The 21,855-nt window shown below is 35.7% G+C and overlaps 2 protein-coding genes across 3 annotated transcripts in view; both read right to left on the reverse strand.

The window, feature by feature from the left end:
- Positions 1 to 12,468, reverse strand: part of pnpla7a (patatin-like phospholipase domain containing 7a) — a 33,246-nt gene extending 20,778 nt beyond the window's left edge. Inside the window, exons 1-17 of the mRNA XM_048165884.1 lie at positions 12,274 to 12,468; positions 11,776 to 11,813; positions 10,492 to 10,557; positions 10,078 to 10,165; positions 8,565 to 8,644; positions 8,129 to 8,217; positions 7,858 to 7,998; positions 7,596 to 7,755; positions 6,623 to 6,703; positions 6,412 to 6,540; positions 4,612 to 4,692; positions 3,622 to 3,763; positions 1,876 to 1,959; positions 1,662 to 1,747; positions 1,081 to 1,233; positions 893 to 970; positions 115 to 320 (exon numbers count right to left, since the gene is read on the reverse strand). Coding sequence (XP_048021841.1) covers positions 115 to 320; positions 893 to 970; positions 1,081 to 1,233; positions 1,662 to 1,747; positions 1,876 to 1,959; positions 3,622 to 3,763; positions 4,612 to 4,692; positions 6,412 to 6,540; positions 6,623 to 6,703; positions 7,596 to 7,755; positions 7,858 to 7,998; positions 8,129 to 8,217; positions 8,565 to 8,644; positions 10,078 to 10,165; positions 10,492 to 10,557; positions 11,776 to 11,811 — 1,700 coding nt within the window. The 5' untranslated portion in view covers positions 11,812 to 11,813; positions 12,274 to 12,468. The remainder of the gene's footprint in view (positions 1 to 114; positions 321 to 892; positions 971 to 1,080; positions 1,234 to 1,661; positions 1,748 to 1,875; positions 1,960 to 3,621; positions 3,764 to 4,611; positions 4,693 to 6,411; positions 6,541 to 6,622; positions 6,704 to 7,595; positions 7,756 to 7,857; positions 7,999 to 8,128; positions 8,218 to 8,564; positions 8,645 to 10,077; positions 10,166 to 10,491; positions 10,558 to 11,775; positions 11,814 to 12,273) is intronic.
- Positions 12,469 to 13,729: 1,261 nt separating this feature from the next.
- Positions 13,730 to 20,917, reverse strand: clic3 (chloride intracellular channel 3). Of its 2 annotated transcripts, XM_048167254.1 has the most exons (7): positions 20,800 to 20,917; positions 16,474 to 16,569; positions 16,005 to 16,114; positions 15,351 to 15,476; positions 15,053 to 15,159; positions 14,527 to 14,702; positions 13,730 to 14,391 (listed from the first exon to the last, which is right to left on the reverse strand). In XM_048167254.1, the coding sequence occupies exons 2-7, from the start codon at positions 16,507 to 16,509 to the stop codon at positions 14,227 to 14,229; spliced, it is 720 nt and encodes a 239-aa protein (XP_048023211.1). In that variant the 5' UTR covers positions 16,510 to 16,569; positions 20,800 to 20,917; the 3' UTR covers positions 13,730 to 14,226. The 2 variants fall into 2 exon arrangements, with proteins under 2 accessions (XP_048023211.1, XP_048023209.1); XM_048167252.1 differs by lacking the exon at positions 20,800 to 20,917 and having other exon boundaries at positions 16,474 to 16,910.
- Between the last annotated feature and the right edge of the window lie 938 nt (positions 20,918 to 21,855).

The raw sequence follows: 21,855 nt of genomic DNA on the forward strand, positions 1-21,855 counted from the left end.
TGACCACAAACATTTGAATGGTAGTGTATATTGGATAGAGTGATTGTGGTGGAATATAGTCATCATGGTGAGGAAAAAAACTGGACTAATATTAGAAGTGAACTGAAAACCTACTCATAGAAATGTGTTTTAGAAATAGACAGGAAGCTGCAGTCACGATGTGCCCGTACGGTGAAGATAAGTGGCTCCCCCGTCAGTACAGCCAGCTGACCCACCAGCTCTCCTGGGTGAGCCACAAACAGACACGTGTCCTCTTCTCGGTCAATCATCCGCTGGTACACATGCAATGTGCCCGAAATCACAAACTGCACACTTACTTCCTGAGGGACACACAGCACATAAACAGTCAAGCAAATCATTTGGACAGGGTAACACATTAGCAATTCACTGGCACAATTCTCACTGGCTATGTTTCAAAACCTAGTGAGTGGCCTACTTACTTGGACAGATTTTTTGGGCATCAAAGGTCTTCTCCTGAAGCAATAGTTCACTTAAAAATAAAAATTTCTGTCATTATGCACTCACCCTCATGTCGTTCCAAACCCGTAAGACCTTCGTTCATCTACTACCTAGCTGGGCCTTGAAAGGTGCAATGATGTTGCTGCCTATGGGTCATTCAGAAACATTTCGGATTTCATCAAAAATGTCTTAATTTGTGTTCCAAAGATGAACGAAGGTCTTACGGGTTTTGAACAACATGAGGCTAAGTACTTAATGACAGAAATTTAATTTTTGGATGAACTAACCCTTTAAGCCTCTTTTAAAACAGCTAATTTTATAAGCAATCCTTGCATAATTCTGTTAACTACGCCCATGTAGTTAGCATATAGCCATTCAGCTCACTAGATTTTGATTCACAGCGGTTTCATATGCATTTACTGTGATGTCTGACCTGATCTCCTTGGCGAGCTACAATAGATCCAGCTTTAACTTGATGGAGCGTCACCCTGCCCTCCAGCAAGCTGGGGTCCTGGACACATACACACACAGCACCAATAAAAATATTCAACAAACAAATAAATCCATCTAAACATCCATAAACCATGAACCCATATCCCACTAATGGAGATGTATTTTGACCTGCAGTGGAATAATCCCCAGCAGGTCCTTCTTGGCGGCCTGGAATATGGCGCCCACTTTACTAGGGGGCACGTCAGAGTGTGGTGCATTGTCTGTGTAGTGAATCACAGCGGACGGGGCATGCTGCATGGTCACACTCTTCTTCAAAATGGACTGAAGAACATAAAAACAAACAATCTCAATGATGTTTTAATACAGTGGGTATGGAAAGTATTCAGACCCCCTTAAATTTTTCACTCTTTGTTATATTGCAGCCATTTGCTAAAATCATTTTAGTTTTTTTAATTAATTTTTTTTCCTCATTAATGTACACACAGCACCCCATATTGACAGAAAAACACAGAATTGTTGACATTTTTGCAGATTTATTAAAAAAGAAAAACTGAAATAATTTTTTTTTTCTGTCAATATGGGGTGCTGTGTGTACATTAATGAGGGAAAAAAATGAACTTAAATGATTTTAGCAAATGGCTGTAATATAACAAAGAGTGAAAAATGTAAGGGTGTCTGAATACTTTCCGTACCCACTGTATATACAGATATTTAGGATGAGAGAAAGATGAGATGGAGGAAGAAAAAACCTTGTGAATAACAGAAGTGGATGGAGGATCATCTATGGTGACTCGGGCCCGTTCATAGGCCATGTTCAGGTCATTTCCTGCCACTCCTGCACAAAAACACATAGAAACCAGATCTAGTTTGTAGAGTTCAGTACTAGAGGCCTCATTTGTGTGCAAAAGCAAGTCTGTGTGGACTGAATAAGAGTGGATAAGCAGATGGTAGATGAACTGTTACCTGTACTCTCTACAGGCATCGAGACTGAGCGAGACCTCCTTGCAACTATCGACGTGTTTTCATATGAACCAGCTTGCCCTCCATCTAAGTGATGAGACATTTATATCACTTTTAAAACAGACATGTACAATATTACCGTAAATCTGTGTTTTTGTGGAAAAATGTCTTTAGACGAAAGCAAAATATGACAAAACGCCAAAAGCAAGCACATTCATATACATAAAGTGCAAATGTAAAAAGTTATTTTACTTAGGGTAAAGCTCAGTCTGTAATAATTAAAGGGATCCCATCCTGGATTGTTAGATGGTAAGATTTTTTGATGTTTTTGAAAGAAGTCTCTTAAAGTGCCCCTATTATGGCATTTGAAAGGTTCCTATTTTTGTTTTGGGAGTCACCAACAACAGGTTTACATGCATGCAAGGTCAAAAAACCCTTTCATTGTCTTATAATATGCATTTATCAACGTTTAAATTTTCCAAACCCCTCCTTTGTGTGACACTAATCTGCTATGATTGGTCAGATCACGAGATTGGAGTTTATCAGCTCCAAGTAATAACAACGACAAACATTTGACACATTTCTAGACAATTGCGAGCAAACACATATTGCTGTTAGCTAGTTAGCCGGAGACCTACAAGCTGCGCAGAGCGTACACAACACACACAACTAAATACGTATTGTGCATGCTACAGAGAACATAACAGCAACAATTATTAATCATACTTACAGGTTGTGATTCGGAGTAGGAAGAAGCTGGTCCAAATAAACTGGGTACTTCATTTTATATTTTATATATATATATATATATATATATATATATATATATATATATGTGTATGTATGAAGAGTTCAGACAGATGCAAAAACCACTTAGTCCGTCTGACGTGTTCTTCTAAATGAGCCTTTTTTTTTTTTTCCCCAGGCTCCTATGTTTAGGTTCAGTAATTTTACTTTAATGGCAATGAAAATTTTTTTTGTCAGTTATTGAAATGCCTTATAAAAAGTCACTTTAGACAATTCATTGTGTTTGACAAATTTGACTGTCTTTTGCTGCAAAACCAGCAAAGTCCATGTGTGTGTTTTTGTTTTTTTGCGAAAACCTCCAAGTCCACCTCTTTGGACAACAAGACACAGTCAAACGTTTGTTTCTGTCAGTTTTACAGCAGCAAAAGGAACATTGTTGTGTTTACTTGCTACTCGCAAAATCCTGTCCCTGTAACAATGGACAAAACATGATAAAAACTTGCAGCTCTGCAATTGAAAGCCAGCTCATACACACACCGTCATTCATCTTGAAATCATATGATTCGATTAGCGTCTTCCGATTGCTTCTTTTGTGGACTTAGAGGCTCAAAGGGAAGTGGTGTTTAGCGGCTTCTGCCAACAAACCAGTATTTCTGAATAGTCTGATGCTGGGATTTAGCGGATTTGAAGCAAAAGTATTTGATGAATGTATACTATGTGCGGAGAGCATTCACTCAATATCAATATCTCATTTTTGACGGAGGTGGCATTTAGAGACTTTTGCATCTGAATTCTTCATATATATATTATATATATATATATATATATATATATATATATATATATATATATATATATATATATATATATATATATATTTATTCAATAAATCCAAATTTAGATCAGTTCGCAAAAAAAAAAAAAAAAAATCTAGTTGGACTGCTTCAAAAGAACAAACACAAAAGAATAATTCACTCACGTTACAGAAAAACAAACATATACCTGAGTCTGTCAATTGCTCTCCGGAGCTCAGCAGGTGCTCGTCTTCTGGTTGTGTCTGGAAGTGGGGTCTGCGTGGGATTCTGCCGGGACTCCCCTCAGTGAGCACACTGTTGACCGTGAACAGTGGCACTGCTTGTCTTTCCTACACACAAATACAGTTCAGATAGACACTTGCATGCATCTGGCACACATAAAACAATTTTATTGGCCTGTTGCAACAGCCATTGACTCTTTGAGGTCTATCTCCAAAGAAAGATCAGTTCCATAAACAACTTTTATTATGTACAAAATTACTAAAAAATACTATAATGTATCATTAAATTAGTTTACATGACTTTGGCACTATATTTCAAGTTTTTGAAAGCCATACAACAGCTTGACTGAAACTGAATTCATAACTTTTGTTGTTGAATAAGCTAAAAGTAGATTTTTCCTTTTCAACATGATTGTTTTCCATTAAACCTTATTTTTACACTTAAACATCACTTGCTTTTTTTTTTTCATCTCAAAATAAGTGTGCACTTGAGTTTATGCTGTGTTGTCACGTAACCTTGCTTGCTGACAGGACTAAATTGTATTTATAGCCGATGGGAGAGCACTCAAATTCACAGAGCAAGCTAAAAGTACTTCTTAAATCAAAACGGAAAACAACTCCCTCGGCCTGCCCGCACTGAGGGGAGAGAAGAGCTATGTGTGTGTAAGGTTGTGCTGTGACATGCAGTGATGGCTGATGGGAGATTTTCACCCAGAGGGTGTTAAAGTCGGTGTCCTTTAAATGAAAGCCGAGGTCTTATGATCCATGTTATTCAATCTAGCTGAGTTTTACGGCTCCAACGCAGGAGTGATTATGCCGACGGAGGTTAACGTAGCATGAAATAACACTGAGAGTGTGTGTGTGTGTGAGAAAGCACACATTTTAGAAGTGATAGAAAGTGTGTGTAATCTTAAAAATAATAATGCTGAGATGTACGTGTGTACTTCCTCTCAAACCTGATTGAAAAGCTCGGTCGTCAGTCCTAGGTAGTTGTGAAGTGCCAGGAAAGTGACTCTCTGCAGGCGCACCATGATTATCTAAACAGACAGAAATAAGCCACAAATTAACGCTGTGTTTTTTTGTAAATTACTATGCTTACGTCAGTAAATAACAGTTTGAAATCTTGCAAATAAGACACCACTGTCTGACTATTCAGTTAAATGAGCCATAAGAGAGGAAAAATGCTTTTCTTTGCTTTTATGAAATAAAGATATTTGATGTGCAATTCAGACATAGTCTAACTTTTCACATTATCATGTTCCATGCCTAGTCCACCTAGACAATTTACGAAGAATGAACTGCAAAAACATTCAGAAAAATTCATTTTATTTGGTGCTGTCTAAATATTAATCGTGATTAATCGCACCCAAAATAAAAGTTGTGTACTTTGTATAATTATGTATACATAAATACAAACATGCATGTATATATTTAAGATACGTTATATTTATTTATAAAATATTTATATATATATATATATATATATATATATATATATATATATATATATATACATACATAAAGTATATACATGCAAATATTTCTTAAATATAAACATTTATGTGTGTATTTAAATATACATAATAAATATACAGAGTATACACACGCATATTTTGTAAACACAAACTTTTATTTTGGATGTGATTAATCGCGATTAATCGTTTGACAGCCATAATTTTATTTCATTGAACAGTATCATTAAAGGTTTTTCTTCAACATTACATAAAAAAATAATAATATTAATTTAATATTTACTGTATCAGCCAGTAATGGATATTTAATTGTATTAATTTGCTTAATTTTAACATTTACATTACCTTCTCATCATCTAATGTTCCCTTAAACTTAATCTTTAAAAACACTTATAATTGATTAACAGTATTAAATGTAATTTTCAGCAAATCTCACAATTAATATCCAATTATATTGTATCATTTATAATGACTGATTTTTGTTTAGTTTAATTGTATAGATTTTTAATAGTTATAATTACTAGTATTAGTAATAATAGTATTTATTTATATTTAGTAGTAGAAAATTTTAATATTGTCCATTTAATTATAGGTCATAATATGAAAAGAATTACTGGCTTATCAATATCCACCATAATTTTTATATTTTTGCATACCTAGTATTTAGCTACTTGGTCAGCCTGAGGAACTACAGTGTGTCCTATGCTGTCAAATGTAAATCATTTACATATAGATCTATTAAAGATACATTACCAAAAAAAAAGAGAGAAAACTTGGCGAACATTACAGGCCCAGATATACTTCAAGCAAAATCAAAGAACCAACCAGTATGAGTTTGTTTCGAGTCTGGAGAATTCAAAACCTTTTTCCGGAAAGTTAACTTTGGCAAAAAAATTTCACCTTTGAACTACCATTGGTCGATAGCAATTACATAATATTTAGGTGTGCAGTTATTTTTGTTGTGCGTTTGTTTTGTTATTAAGAGGAATATGTGCAGCACATATTTACATACTGATGTTGGAATGTTCACTAACAGTGAAAAAAGTGCTGCTCAGGTATTTCAAACTTCTTTTCACCAGTAAGCAAAGAATGAAAATGAGCCTAGGCGTGAGTATATTGGGGCCTTAAAAGTGGACTTTTTATATAAAAAATAAATAAATAAATAAATGAATAAAAAAAAAGTGTAAAAAATGGCCTGTTATTACAGTGTGGTTGAGACAGATGTTCAGTAAGACAGGTCAAATTGATGCAGACACCCATGGGAGAGTTCAAGCCCATCTTTACCTGTATGACTCTCACTAGAGTCTCTGGGTATTTCTCAAACACTGACTGGAAAGCTGAGGCAGGCAAACGCAATATGGTAGACCTGACCGCCGCACGAGCAGACACGGTCTTATAAGGAGCAGGATAACCCTGGAGAGAAAAGAAAGATCCAAAATTAATCTCGGTGCACTGGAGCTGGATAAGTCGTCATGAAGGCAGACAGAGAACTTACTGTAATGATGTCTAGAATGCTGAGCAGACTGTGAACGCTGTCCCCGGGCAACACGTCCTTCACCACAGGCTCTGTGCCATCCTGAAAGACACACACGCACCGAAAGAGAATATAACAACATTAGGGGGGGCACTAAGTTTAATTACTCATTTGCCATTTAGCTGATACTTCTTATCCAATGTGACCTACAGGGAATTTATTGCAGGGACAGACCCCCCCGGTCTAAACAGAGGTTAAGTATCTTAATCAAGGAAATTATGGTACTTGTTCATCAATCAATTGCTGTGGGTTTCGAAGAACAGATCTTTAATAAAGTTATGGAACCCAATTAAACACTATTTTATTAGTTGTATTTTCACACTTGAAATTGTACACCCATAGCCATTTAAAACCGGGGTTTAGTGCTTGTCCATCTGTTGAAACTGTCAAAATTAAAAAAAAAAAAAAAAAATGAACCATTTCCGTCAGCTGCCTTAACTGAACGTGAGCATTATTTAAAATAAATATTTTATATAAAGGCACTTTTTCCCAATAAATACATGTTTTAAAAATGTATAAAATATAATTAATACACATTATTATAATTTATAATAATAATAAAGCATAATTTTAGGTATTTTTATATATAATAATAATAATATCTAAAATATAGGTTTGATTGGTTGCTGGGGCTGAGCAACTTTTTCCACACTTTATAAAATGCATGATATATATATATATATATATATATATATATATATATATATATATATATTTTTTTTTTTTTTTTTTTTTTTTTTTTTTGATATAAATATATACAAATAAATATAATTAGAATAATTTATTATAATAATAATATAGTATCATTATAAATGCATATAAACAGACCTCATAGTTAAATGAGGTTGATGACCAAGTTAACTGACATTCCCTAAACCAGTGCTCTAATGAATTTTGTGAATTTTAAAAAGGTACTTCTATGGCTCATCCTTACAAACTCATGAATGCAAAGCTCAAGCCTTCCATCCTGAACCACATAAATGCTGTCATCATCATCCCCTGGCTTGAACAGCCCCTCTCCCTCCTGCAGCTCCACAAACACCATGTGCCGACACAGCTCCAAAAACAAGGGCTTCTCAAAATGACCAAGCACCCTGAAATGGATCAACATTCAACTTTAGATAAACACCAGACATTCCATTAGGCTGAAAAAGTATCATGTCATATGCATGCAGTTCAGAGTCAGAGTTGTTCACCTGACGTTCTTGAGCATGTAGAGCACCTCTGAAGGCAGGTTTGAGTTCTGCACATCAAATTCAGTGAGATCTGCTTCCAAGAGAGAGGGAGGGGGTTCTTTGGGCTGCAAAGTGGGTGGCTCCTTCCTGATTCGCAGGATCCTGCATGACATCATAACAGGATTCAAACCAGAAACACTGATTAGACAGCTTCTGACTTAAACCGTGTGGGCGATAAAACGAGATGGCATGTGTTTCCGTAAAAATTAGGTACATGAGAATCTAAACATACCTGCGCGCTATACTTAGAACTTTAGGTCTCTTCCGGGAGCGCTGCTTAGACACCGAAGTGGAGGTTGGTGTCGAGGACAAGGTCTGGACCTGAAAGATAGAAATAGAAAAACCAAGTGGAGGATGGAGAGTAAATAAATATATCAGGCTGTTAGTCATACAGGTTGTGCACTGTGGCACACGTTCAGGATACTCGACTTCGCACATTCTATTCTGCCCTCTAATGGAGGAAGACTAAACTTTCAGCTGATGATGTAAAGTTAATTACACCTATAAAGGAGTAATTGTGGAGCAAGTCTCTGCAGAGTCAGAGTCTGAACACTCAGCTATTTATCTTGGAGCACAAATAGACTACTGTGAATGTGACTATTAATCACCAGCTAAAACAAGGTGCAAATCACAGGTGAAAAAATGGGTTTCAGCAAGATGTGACTCACCTTTCTCATGATTTTCCTGCCATAAAAGAGCACTTTATCTCTTTTTCTGAAGCGATAGCGTGGGACACCAGCCTGTTGACCTTAAAATACACACAAGCAAATGCATAATGAGATTCCAGCAAACTGCTCTACACATACACTGCCGTTCAAAAGTTTGGGGTCAGGGAGATTTTTTTTTTTTTTTTTTAAAGGACATGATACTTTTGCTCAGCATTGATGCATTAAATCAATCAAAAGTGAGAGTAAAGACATTTATAATGTTACAAATAAAACTTTCAAATAAATAGTGTTCTTTTAAACTTTATTTCATCAAGAATAGAATCCGTTAAAAAATGCATCACTAATATACAAAAATATTAAAGTCACCATGAAATCAAAAACGAGAATATATTCTTTTTTTTTTTCTTTTTTTTAATGGAATATTGCGGTATGTATTATAAATGAATTATCCATGCACATAATTTTTTTATTATTCATGGGGGGACTGAATTATATAGTGCCTTGAAAATGAAGATTTCAAAAGAAAAGTTGATAGAGAATCTAGATGGATATTAAAATATCTTGAATAATTTTAGAGTTACAGGGATGCAAACCTTGGAAAAGGAATATTTATGACAGGTATGTTCTATGCACCTGAGATGATAGAAAAACACGAGATACATTTCTAGTTTCAACATTATTTGTTCTTCATATTTTCCAGAAAGTCTCAGCTGTATGCAAAGTGACACATATTTGGTTTTTGACCACTAAAAAGTGTACGATTTACCAATTTACTCATGGAGCCACATTAAGATCTGGGACTGAACCATTATGGGCCTTTAAAACGAAGATACCAAAAGAAAAGTTTGTTAAGAACCAGAATCTAAAGGGATATTAAGATATCTTTAATACTTCTTGAGTTACAGGCATGCAAGCTTAAGGCAGAAAACACAAAAAGTGCTTTTTGCCATTTATGAACTGTCACCATTGGCGTATAATGAAACCAAGATGGCTGAAGACAACAGATTTTACTAAATGACTAATTTACCCCTTTCTAAATTGGCTCCAAATCTAAGGTGAAAACTGTCATTTTAATCCTCTCTACAAAATAGTGGATTACTCAGTAAATATACATCTGTGATATTTAATATTTTGGCTTTCATCACTATTTATGTTTGTCTTTCTACAGAAAAAATATGAACAAAATCAAAAATTTGAGCCGGGGAAGTTCCCAAAATTTGTTTGATTTGACACGGAATGACCCTGGAGTAATGATGCTGAAAATTCAGCTTTGTCATCACAGGAATAAACTACATTTAAAAATATATATTCAAATAGAAAACAGTTATTTTAAATTGTAATAACACTTCACAATATTCCTATCTTTACTGTATTTTTGATCAAATAAATGCAGCTGGTAAGCACCTCCATCATATCAAACCCAACCTTTTGAAACCACAAAACACTTATTCAAGAATCAGAGCTGAGCAACATGCTGAAAACAACACAATATGGACACAGAAGGGAAACGCACTCGCCAGTTTATATCTGCGGTAGAGGAGAAGCACAGCGATTCCTATCAGACACACAGCCACCACAGCACCGATCAAAACACCCGTCAGCTGGAACAGACAACAGTCACAGAAATGTAAGATAAGGGAATTTATCTGATATTACAGGAAAACTGAAAGATAAAAAAATATCATCGTCTGCAACTGGACTAGACAAAACAAAACATGACATCAGTAATAGAGCAAATAATACTGGCAAAAATGCTGCAAGAAATTATAATCTGATTCAACTGGGTGTATCGCTCAACCCAAACATGACGATGTCTGCCACTTGTTACATAATCTGTACAGTTGGTCTGAGCCAGTTCATTGTCTTTCCGTTCACATGGGAAAGTAATAAGGGAAAAGACAGCTTTCCAGAGAAAACATTTTTGTACCATGGTGGTCTGCATCCTCTCCTCCACAAACTGCTGCAGGCGGGAACGAATTTCACTCCCAATAGCCTGAGGAAATACACACCGATATACAAACAGTCAGACACATTCACAGGGTTTTGGTTTGAAAATAAAAAAAACTTTTTTGTATATGCATTTAGAATTTATTTAGGTTTATTCCACAGAACAATACAATTAAAAAAAAAACAGCTCATGTGGGATTTCTTTGAACTCATGTTTGTTTTTTTTAATCCATACCTAACTGTTGAGCTCAAATGAGACTCAAAGAGGCCAGTGCTTGTTCAGCTCCTTCCTGTCTTGCACAAAAGAGTACTTCCCCTCACAAAAATAAAGGGATCTATCTGCTCAGCACCTAATCCAGCATTTATCTTTTCAAAGGGATAGTTCACCAAAAGTGAAAATATTGTCATTTCTTACTCAATCTCATGTCATTGCAAACCTGTTTGCTGTTATTTATCTACTGTACATTTTTTTAAAAACAGGGAGTGGACAAACAATTAACAAATTACATGAGCATTTTGTGTATATATATATATATATATATATATATATATATATATATATATATATATATGTTTGTAAAATTAGTAATTTATTATTTTTTTAATCTTTTTGTTCTTTTTTATGACAGAAATGATTATGAAACATATTCTTAATTATAAAAATGATACGCAGAACACATTTCCCATCCCGACAAATTCTTTTTTGAACAAAATATATCTTACTCTTTGAATTAAAGCCATTATGCATGCAAGTAAGCAGATGGTATTATACTGTATTATACTTATTTACACTAAGTCAGTATTGTTGTTGTCTTCCATTTTTATATGTAGTACTCAATTATATGTAATTTCACACTTTAGGGTCCAGTTCTCACTATTAACTAACTATTAAGTATGATTTTTGCCTCAATAAACTCCTAGTTACTGCTTATTAATAGTTGTTGAGTTTAGGTATTGGGTAAGATTAAGGGATGTAGAATAATGTCATGCAGAATAAGGCATTAATATGTGCTTTATAAGTACTAATAAATACCTAACTAGTTAATAGTGAGAACTGGACCATAAACTAAAGTGTTGCCATAATAGTTTACATGATCTATATTTGTGTTACTCTCCTGTCTATCTGTTTATCATGTTTGTTCTCTTGTTTTGTGCTATTCAGAATAAAAATAAACTACATGAACTGATCATGTTCCATTCACATTCATAACAAACCAAGTATAAAAAAAATGACATTTGAGATGTTGAGATCCATGATACTTACAGGATACATGCACTGAGCATCTTCATTCTCTCCCATTTCTGAAAAGACAAAGTCACTCAATTTATGGAGAATGCATTCAGTTGTATTTAATACATGTTCTTCTCAAGCTTTCATTCATTCAAGAAAACAGTCAAAAAGTCTGAACTGCAACTGCTTTGGAAGTAAACATTTGCTTTAGTTGAACATAACACACCTTTGCAAACAATTTTAAGCAATAATCTGATGGAAAAATAAGCATGTCAGTTGAATATGATGCAGTGTTTCTGCTGTCATTGAAGCAGTGATGACAACATGCATTAGTGTTATGGGTGTTACAGCTATTTAAAGTGTAAACAACCACGGCAACTTATAGAAACAGATGAATTTTGTTTTAGGTTTAGACCAGTTGAACAAAAATACCAATAAAACACGCATATCTTACAAAAACGCCTCTTTAGCAGGTGGTTTATACGTGACAGAGTAATATGCTAATTAGCTAGCAAACAGTAGCTTACTTACTAAAGACAGCGAAATTGAAGACCGGTGCTAAAATAATCCTTTTATTTATATCGCAGCTGCTGACTGGGCCACTTTCTTGTCATTTTCACACAAATTTCACTCCTTTGTAAACTTTGGCAGCTTCTTTTTACGCCCCATGAAATCAAATCTCTGCTGTTGCCTTGACAGTCCTTCACGTGGCAGTGACATGCAATGTCATTGGCTACAATTAATATGAAGGGTCCAATCGTAACCGCTGTTGTTTAACTATTCGTTTTTTTAATTATCATATGCAAAACAACATACACAATGTCGTGATAATACCAATAATTATGCAGATCATAAAATAAAAATGGGCAAAGTGGTGAAGTATAATAAAATGAAAAAAACAAGTGTTATTTAACTATTAATGTCACATAATAGCATTATATTCTCTTAGCTAGTGTTGTTTTCTTTTATAAACATAAAATATCTGCATGACAAGCATAAATGCAAATCAAAATGATTTGGGAACAGGCCATTTTATGCACATAGAACTGTATAATAGCCTATCCCCCGGTTTCACAGACAAGGGTTAAAGGGTTAGTTCACCCAAAAATGAAAATAATGTCATTTATTACTCACTGTATGACCCTATGACCTTCGTTCATCTTCAGAACACAAATTAAGATATTTTTGATCAAATCCGATGGCTCAGTGAGGCCTGCATTGCCAGCAATGGTCTCTCAAGATCCATAAAGGTACTAAAAACATATTTAAATTAGTCCATGTGAGTACAGTGGTTCTACCTTAATATTACAAAGTAACGAGAATACTTTTTGTGCATCAAAAAAAAAAAAAAAAAAAAACTTTTTAACTATATCTAGTGATGGGTGATGGCCGATTTCAAAACACTGTTTCGAAGCGTTCCGAATATTTTCTGTCGAATCAGTGATTTGGATCGCATATCAAACCGCCAAACTGCTGAAATCACGTGACTTTGGCGCTCCGAATCGCTGATTCGATTCGTAAAGCTCCAAAACTTCATGAAGCAGTATTTTGAAATCGGCTATCAGATTTCATTAAAAATATCTTAATTTGATTTCTGAAGATGAAGGAATGAAGGACTTATGGGTGTAGAACGACATGAGGGTGAGCAATAAATGACATTATTTTCATTTTTGGGCGAACTAACCCTTTAACCCTTTAGTCACAGCCTAAAATGCGTGAGCTTTTTTAACTGAAAACAACTTGCACTGACATGTCTTAAAATATGACAGTGCCATTGTTTTGTCTCATGATACACACCAGTAATGTTTTTTTTCTAGGGTATATTTATAAAAGCTACTTAAATGCCCTAATTGAACTAAGGCCTAATCCTGGCTTAGGCTAAGCCCTGTCTGTGAAACCGGGCCGACATGTTTTTGTCGTGCTGACAGTAGGAAAAGTCAAGTTTCTGTCAGCTGATAGCCCGACCAAATGCAATCAAATAGAGCACTGTTCTTCCATAAGAATTTTATTTGTTTGCAAGCCGTTTTATGCATACTGGACGTTCCTTACAAACATTAATGTTTGAGATCAATAACATCATTGTAAAAGTTGTCTAGTGCTTTGTATTTTTTCTCATGGGGTAGAATTTCAGACCAATTACATGTCTCATTTCACATGACCTTCAAAAACAACTTTCACAGATGTTTTTAAATGAGTGGCTATCAAACAAAAGTAATCCATCAAAACCACACTCAAAAGTGACATTTAAATATGAAAACAAAATGGCAGGAACAAGCAAGGCAGGCATCTGATATTCACAATTGTGGTTTTTAAATGAAAAATGAACGAAAACAACCTCCACCAATATATTCGGATTATTTAAAATTCCCATTAAGAATACAATTGAATACAAAGGCAGTTTTGGGGCATTTAACATATATATAAAACAAATTTACAATAAATTCCACACAATCTTTTGTCCTCCTCCCCTTTAGAAGTCCAGTTCTACTTGTTGAGATATTTGGCCACTGAATGGTAGGCAAGCAGGATCTCCTTGTCTTTGGGGCAGGTGAGGTGGAACACATCTTCCTTGTATGCTTTGTCCAAGTACTTTGTCAGGCCTTTAAGCTCTCTAGGGATCTCAAAACCACGGTACTTCTTGCAAACTACCTATAAAGTGAACACATTATTTAGATTTAATGAAGTTTAACTGAAGACTGTCAGAGTAGAGGAAGTGATTTCTTGGACGTGATTCAGTAAATCAGGAGTACACTATATTATATCAGTAATGAGAAAAATAGTGACCTTGACAATGTGCAATTTTGGAAGCAGGTTGCAGTCAGCAAGACAGAGTGAATTTCCGTCCAGGTAATGCCTTGTGGATTGGGCTGAATCTGGATTCTGGTCCAATTCATAAGGAAGGGGAGTCAACAGGTACTGATCCAACTTCATCAAACTCCTTAGAAATTTCTTCTCCAGCACTGAAATGTACACAACCATTAAGATGCTGATATTCAAATGCAAATATTCAATGTTGCTATCTATCTATCTATCTATCTATCTATCTATCTATCTATCTATCTATCTATCTATCTATCTATCTATCTATCTATCTATCTATCTATCTATCTATTTATCTATCTATCCATCTATGCCATGTACTAATTTGAGCAACAAGTTTTCCCAAATGCTTTTGAAATGACAGCTCCCATATTTCAAACACAAAATGACTTCAAGCCTTGAAGCTAATTTCTGAGCTTCACTGACTTCTGATCAGATACAGACTTCACTATTCACTGGCCAAAATATTTCAGAGAAGGATGACCCTTACTGTCATTGAGTCCAGGATTGGGATTTTTAATGTAAGCCGAGAATTTGTGAAAGATGTCATCTCCAGCCATGTTAGACTCCTTATAGCGGCAGCATAACTTGGGATAGCTGCAATGCAAAAATGGTGCAAATGTTTACTGGGTGATTCTAACTTTATATTTCATGTTGTAACGGGTTGAATTTGTAGTGGAAGAAATTGTGGCATTTTGTAAAAACGGTACGATACATTTCCCTTCAGGAATTCATGCATATTTTTACAGCGGTTTTGACAAGCAAAATACTTATGAATGTATACTCACTGTGGGGGAGCAAGGGTCTCTTCCAGAAACTCTTCGATCTTGTTGGTGTCAGTACGGACCTCTCCATTATAGATGAGGAAAGGGGGCTGAGAACCTGGAGCCAGGTCCTTTAATACCTCTGGAGCTCTAAAAAGAAAGAAATCATAAATAAAGTATCAGATTGTGTTATACATTAATGTAACATTTTCAGGTATTAGACTATTGAATGTGCTAAACCATAAATTCTGATGTATTTCCCAAAGCAAAAGCCATTTTATAAAATATTAGAACGTATCCTAACTAGAAAAGCTGAGCCATATGAAATTTTACAAATATAATATTAACCAAGACCATGTTATTCATCAGAGGTTGCTTTTTCATAGCCTTTTTGAATACTTAGTCATGTTTAGTTTGTACTATAAACTTTGCTTCTGAAAGTTAATGTGATAACAGCTCTGGTCATTTGGTTTTGGAATAACTTTGTGGGTTTTATATCTCTGACTTTTGCATGACTGGACATTGTTGAGATCTCTTCTAAGATGAGTGATATTACTATTGCTAAGGAAAGACCTTCAATTTGCACTCCATTTAATCTCATTGTTGTCTAACAACTAAATGAAATATCAGAGAGATTTCACTGTGAAGAACTGTTATCCTGATGCTGGCATCTCTCACCTCTTCATGTCCACTGTGGTGAGGGTGAAATTGACCCCCTTCAGCCAGAGTATCATGAAGAGCCGCTGACAAAAAGGGCAGTTACCAACACTTTCACCATCATCGCTTGCCTGAAGACAAGATTCAGTAAGTAAAGTGTTAAAACTCTGAAGATGGAAATTATTTAATGTACAACAAAATACATTGAACTGCTTCCTGAAAAAGAACTGAAACAATTTCACACTTGTTCAGACATATTTTCAGAGATCCTATCGTTAGTATTAAATTCAGCAAGACCTGTGTGAGGCCGCAGATATTGTTTTCAAACAATCGACTAGGTTATGTCATAGGAATGATTGGAAGTACAAACATTTTGAGCAAAGGTTAGATCGCAAGATTCAAACTTTTTAGATCTTATATCTTTAAGAAATGACAACAGTCATCATTTAGAACATTTGACAGATTTTGAACTGTGCAATTAAGCTCTGACCTTGACAAAAAGTTCAATCTTTGCTGCTTCAGCCATCTCTGGTCCTCCTCTACCTCCTCCTCTTTCTGCGGTGTCTCAGTTGCCCAGGATCTCTCTCTGGTTCAGGAGAATGAGGTCAGTTTACATCAGTCCACCTCAGGGTCTACTTATAGAATCCACTTCACCTCACGAGTTCACACTTGGATGTATCCGTCTCCTCCTTTAATCTCTGAAAAATTCAACTGTATCGATGGCACTAACTACAGCACCTTTCCTTCTTCCTCTCCCAACCGCAGTTTCTATCATTTCCTTTTAGAACCCAAACTCCTACCACACCCCACTGGTCTTGAGTGTTCAGAATACCAGCCCACTGGCCGAACCTGTCCAACCTGTATCTTCCTTCATTCTCTTCTGCTTTAGTCATTGTGAGTTTCTCTCTAAACTGCTCAGTGCTGTCCTACTCCCATCATTCTTCACTCCCAGTTGCCCAAGTTTACCCAAAAATAAAAATTCTGTTATCCTTTACACACCGTCGTGTTGTTCCAACACACAATTCAATCAACTCTATATGCACTATATCTCTGAGTTTCCCTAAAGCTGTACAATAGTTTTGCGTGATGACATTTAAGATATGGAAAAGAGCAGCGCTAACATTCTGATAAACTTTGCGTAAAAAATAAGTAAGAGAACAGATTTTCATTTTTGGATTGGACTATTATGAATACGTATGAGCATCATGCACAATATGGTTTATTTTAAGGATATGGATATATGATAACCATTTTGTACCATGAAAACTGTAACGGTACTAGAATTTCCTGTAGCACTGATCAGCGCTGAAGTACTTTGACCCTGTGGAATTTGTGTGAGAATAAGGACACTCAGAAGTGATTTACTACAGGTATGATGAGGTGTAACATCTTTGACTGTTCTAAGAGATTTTTAGGCTCTCTGTCTCTGTTTCTGTCTCAAGTTTTGCTTCTGTGTGAGACCCTATTTCCAGTAATTGTTTAGATGACTAGACTTGCTCCTGTGTACGTGATTTTTAGCACCAAGCTTGGCAAACTGATGTCCTGCTTTTGTATCAGTATAAATATCCTCTGTTTTCCTGTATTAAACTGAGAATCAACTGAGCAGTAATCTGGTCTCTGTCTCTCTTATTTGATTCACTAATGCATTGTAAAAGGGCTTCATAAGATCTGGAGGTGAATTACAGAAGACTATAAATAACTGAACAAAATGATCTAACACATATGTATGACAAATCATTAATTTGAATGCCAACTGTTACAATTCGTACTGTATGTTGTAACCACGCCAAATTTAAAATTAAAATACTTTGCAAAAGAAACATGGCGATTATTTCAAATTGCACATAAATATGTCGTTGAATATTATGCCAGCATCCGATGGGTTATTATTTATTTATTTGACATTTTCAATCTGTGGAATTCTGCTGAATTTAAATATGATGAGGGACCTACACTCTTATTGGTAGCTGAAAGAATCATTAAATTAACCAAAATACTTGATTAATAAACACTCAAGGGGCAGAGGGGGCGTAGACTTTTGTTAATAATGGGCGTACCAAACAAACCTACTACATGTTAATACAGAGAATGAATGTACTGAATCACCACACTGCCTTTGTCTGGGTCTGAGTCATTAAACTTTTAATTGTGAATTCAAATGAACCAGTTTTAATCTGGAAAAATAAGGTATCATCATAGATGCCAAAACATTATAATCATGTTGTCACAATAAAACAGTGGCAACTTAGTATCAGTCACCAACATCATTGATCAAAATATAAATAATAAAATGAATGCTTGATCTTGAATGAATATATTAGTGTTTTACAGTAGTAACAAAAAAGTATGTAACTGTGGTATTTACTGGAAAAAGCTTTTTCATGGTATAATATTCACAAAATTACAGGGATTTGCATATTCTTCTCAAGACACCACAGTATCGCAACATAGTTGACTAATTGACTAGTTGACTTGTTTGCTCTGCCATGACTCTTTAAGCATGATGACGACTAGTTTCTGGTCATGGCCAGCAGGATAAGAAATCTTTGAAGTCCACATTTACATTCCGTATCCAACAGGTAATGACAAATAAATGCATACTCCAAGAGCGCTCCACAAGATATGTTTGATAGGCTATACTATCTGGATTCTCAATACTGATCGGATGAATGCATGTTTTAAACAGCTTGTTGTACATGTAAGTTAATCTCCAATCTAAACTGCGCTGCTACATTACACACACAGACTGTGGCGCACAGATCGTGTGCGTACAGAATCATTAAAGGTGGGATCAGTAGATTTTGAAAGACACTGTTGATATTTGAAATCAACCCAAACAAACCCACCCCTCTCTTCATTGCTCCGCCTCCAAAACTCACCCTCCAATCCTAACCACCCTGCTCCGAGTCGGTCTCGAACTCCAGCCTGATCGCTGCTGGCAGGTGAGGCGAATGCACTATCAATGACAGTTACGCAATGCAAGTGGATGTCTGTTTATCAGCTGATGCACAACAAAATGCTTCATGGAAAATATAGGGCAGTTGATGAACAAACGACAAGGAAGCACAAAAAATGAACGTACAGTACACAAGAGTAAATACAAAGTGTGGGTTGTTAGTCCCCAACAGCACAGCAGCTCCAGACAATCAAAACCCAGTGTTACTCACATGAGAAGCAGGATCAAAGCAGCCTCCACATCTATTTTCAGGCCTTCCCGCTTAGCTCTCTCAAGCACTGGAAAGCTGTTCTAATATTAACGCAGTCCTAAAGATTTGCCCAGTCATAAACCTTCATTCCAGTGATATTCTTTTGAGCTTTTGTATTGTCCCATCTCTCGTTTTGCTGTTTTTTTCTTCTTTTTTATCAAATCTCCCTCTTGCTCGTTCTCTCTCCTCGACCGTCATACGCCCCCTAATGCTGATTGGTTAGACGTTTGTTGTCGGTATCACCGACTAACTTCCAAACAGTGTTTTTGAAATTCTACTGAGTCCACCTATAAGTAGTGCAGAAATGCATTATCAACATGGCTTAGAAACTGAAAAGTTCTAGCATATATTTATAAGTAACTAGCACACAGCTTCACTATTAGAGAAATGTAATAAATGTAAATGTAATCCTTACTGTGCTACTTTATCTGTCTGTATCTGATCTGTAAGAAATCTAACAACCCAAGGACGAAATAACTAATAAAAATAAGCTGTTATGTAGGAGCAATAGTGTAATATGCCATATATGGCACAAGGCAACCTGCGTTCGAGTCTCAGCTCGAGGTTCAGACTTAGGGCTTGTTCACATAGAACACATTTTTGCTTTCAAAAACACAAGAGGCGGTCAGTGGAACACACACACACACATATTCTTGTATATCTTTGTTAGCACATTCATTGACACAATGCAATCTTTAGCTCCTTACCCCATGACAACTGCCTAACCCAAACCCTTACCCTTAAAGGGTTAGTTTACCCAGAAATGAAAATAATGTCATTTATTACTCACCTTCATGAGTCGTTCTACTTCCTCTCTCAAGATCCATAAAAGTACTAAAACATATTTAAATCAATTGAATCTCTGATTTGGATCGCGTATCAAACCGCCAAACTGCTGAAATCACGTGACTTCGGCGCTCCGAACCACTGATTTGATTCGTAAAATTCTGAAGCTTCATGAAGCAGTGTTTTGAAATCGGCCATCGGATTTCATCAAAAATATCTTAATTTGTTTTCCGAAGATGAACTTGTACGGTGTAGAACGACATGAGGGTGAGTAATTAATGACATTATTTTCATTTTTGGGTCAACTAACCCTTTAACCTAATTATAACCTTATCCCTAAAACCAAGTCTTGACCCTCAAACAGGCCTTTAAAAGGTCTCAGAAAGTGAGGACAGGCCAAAATGTTCTCACATTACGCTCTTTGTCCTCATTCCCTTCATTGGAGTTCATTTCTGTAACTCTAATGTAAAAACAAAACCTGTTTAATGTTTAAAAAACAACTAAACGTGCAGTAGCACGTCTGTGTGAGTGCATTTTGTTTTGTGATGTCAATGGAACGAATAGCGAGTTTCCACAACGGTTAGACTGAAGCGCTCATCTGTGCACGAGCCACAGCCATTGATTAGAGCGGGAACGAGCACTCGGCATGATTTACTGTAAAAAAGAAAACATTCCAGCACCGTTTAACACAAATGAACTACATGAATACTGCTAATCAGCTAGAGATGTTTCATTTATATTAGATACATCTATTTGAGATGATTCAAAAAGTAGTGGGGACAATATCAAGAGATGAAATTTAAACATAACAGCACACACATTACCTTTTAACAGCTGTAAATGAACACACCTCAATGAGATTTCTGATGAGATTTCTTCAAGGGTCATTTTTGTGCACATTTTCTTTGAAAAAGAAACACTGCTATCTAGTGTTTAAGTTTGGGTTATGCAACTCTGAGGAACCTATAAAATACTCAACATTCTGACACAACAGCTAAAAACAAAATGAAAACGCATGTCGTTCCAAACCTATATGATAATCTTTCTTATGTGCAGCAAAAAAGAAGATATTTTGAAAAATGTTTCAGCTGTTTTTGTACATGTAATCAAAGTCAGTGGGGTCCAAAACAACATTTGACTCTCACTGATGGACAAAAAAAGACACTTTTGTGTTCCATGGAAAAAACAATTTCATGGAGGTGTGCAATGAGGATGAATGACGACACAGATTTTGTGTGGACAATATTGCGAGACAGTATTGGTCAACCATATTGTGTTGGTCAACCAACATCTGCAGTTCTTGAAAGTCATGCTGGGCTCAGCTAGTATTTCTCAACAGGTCAATAATGCAATGCTTAGTTAAAGCAAGGGTCAAAATAAGTATTTAAAGATTCTGAAAACACACTATTTAATAATGACGTGAGAGTTGAGAGTTGCTTTTACTTTGTCTTTCTCTCTTTTCATGTTCTAGAAAGACTCTTTTAGCCACACACATAAAAACATTATATGAGTAGAAAAAAGACGACCAGTGATATCACTTGCATTGTTTTTCTTACTTTAGAGGATATTTCAACATTTCTTTGACATTAGACACAGTTTTTGCAACAGTCTATGTGTCTCTTTCACTTCTGTAATAAAAAGAAAGGTACATGTGCCCCAAAGCAGAGGATAAATGTGTGAGATAAAGCGAGTGTATTTAAAAAACACTCACTTCCTTTTCCTGTAGCCTAGTTTCAGTGCCCTCAGAAACCACAACCACACAACCAACACTGATACAAACACTGATACAAGCACTGATACATGTCGAAATGCCAAAGTTAATGCACCACATTCCACATTCATCTTGCACTTGTAGCCACAGTTAATGGTGAAATCAATGC

Source organism: Megalobrama amblycephala, linkage group LG18 (assembly GCF_018812025.1).
Source record: "Megalobrama amblycephala isolate DHTTF-2021 linkage group LG18, ASM1881202v1, whole genome shotgun sequence".
In the NCBI taxonomy this organism is placed as follows: domain Eukaryota; kingdom Metazoa; phylum Chordata; class Actinopteri; order Cypriniformes; family Xenocyprididae; genus Megalobrama; species Megalobrama amblycephala.

Coding starts and splice junctions, on each gene's coding strand:
- clic3 (XM_048167254.1), bottom strand. CDS start 16,509: ATGGCTGAAGCAGCAAAGATTGAACTTTTTGTCAAG. Junction 15,477..16,004: donor ACCACAGTGGACATGAAGAG/GTGAGAGATGCC, acceptor CTTTCTTTTTAG/AGCTCCAGAGGTATTAAAGG. Junction 14,703..15,052: donor CAATCCTGGACTCAATGACA/GTAAGGGTCATC, acceptor TGTACATTTCAG/TGCTGGAGAAGAAATTTCTA.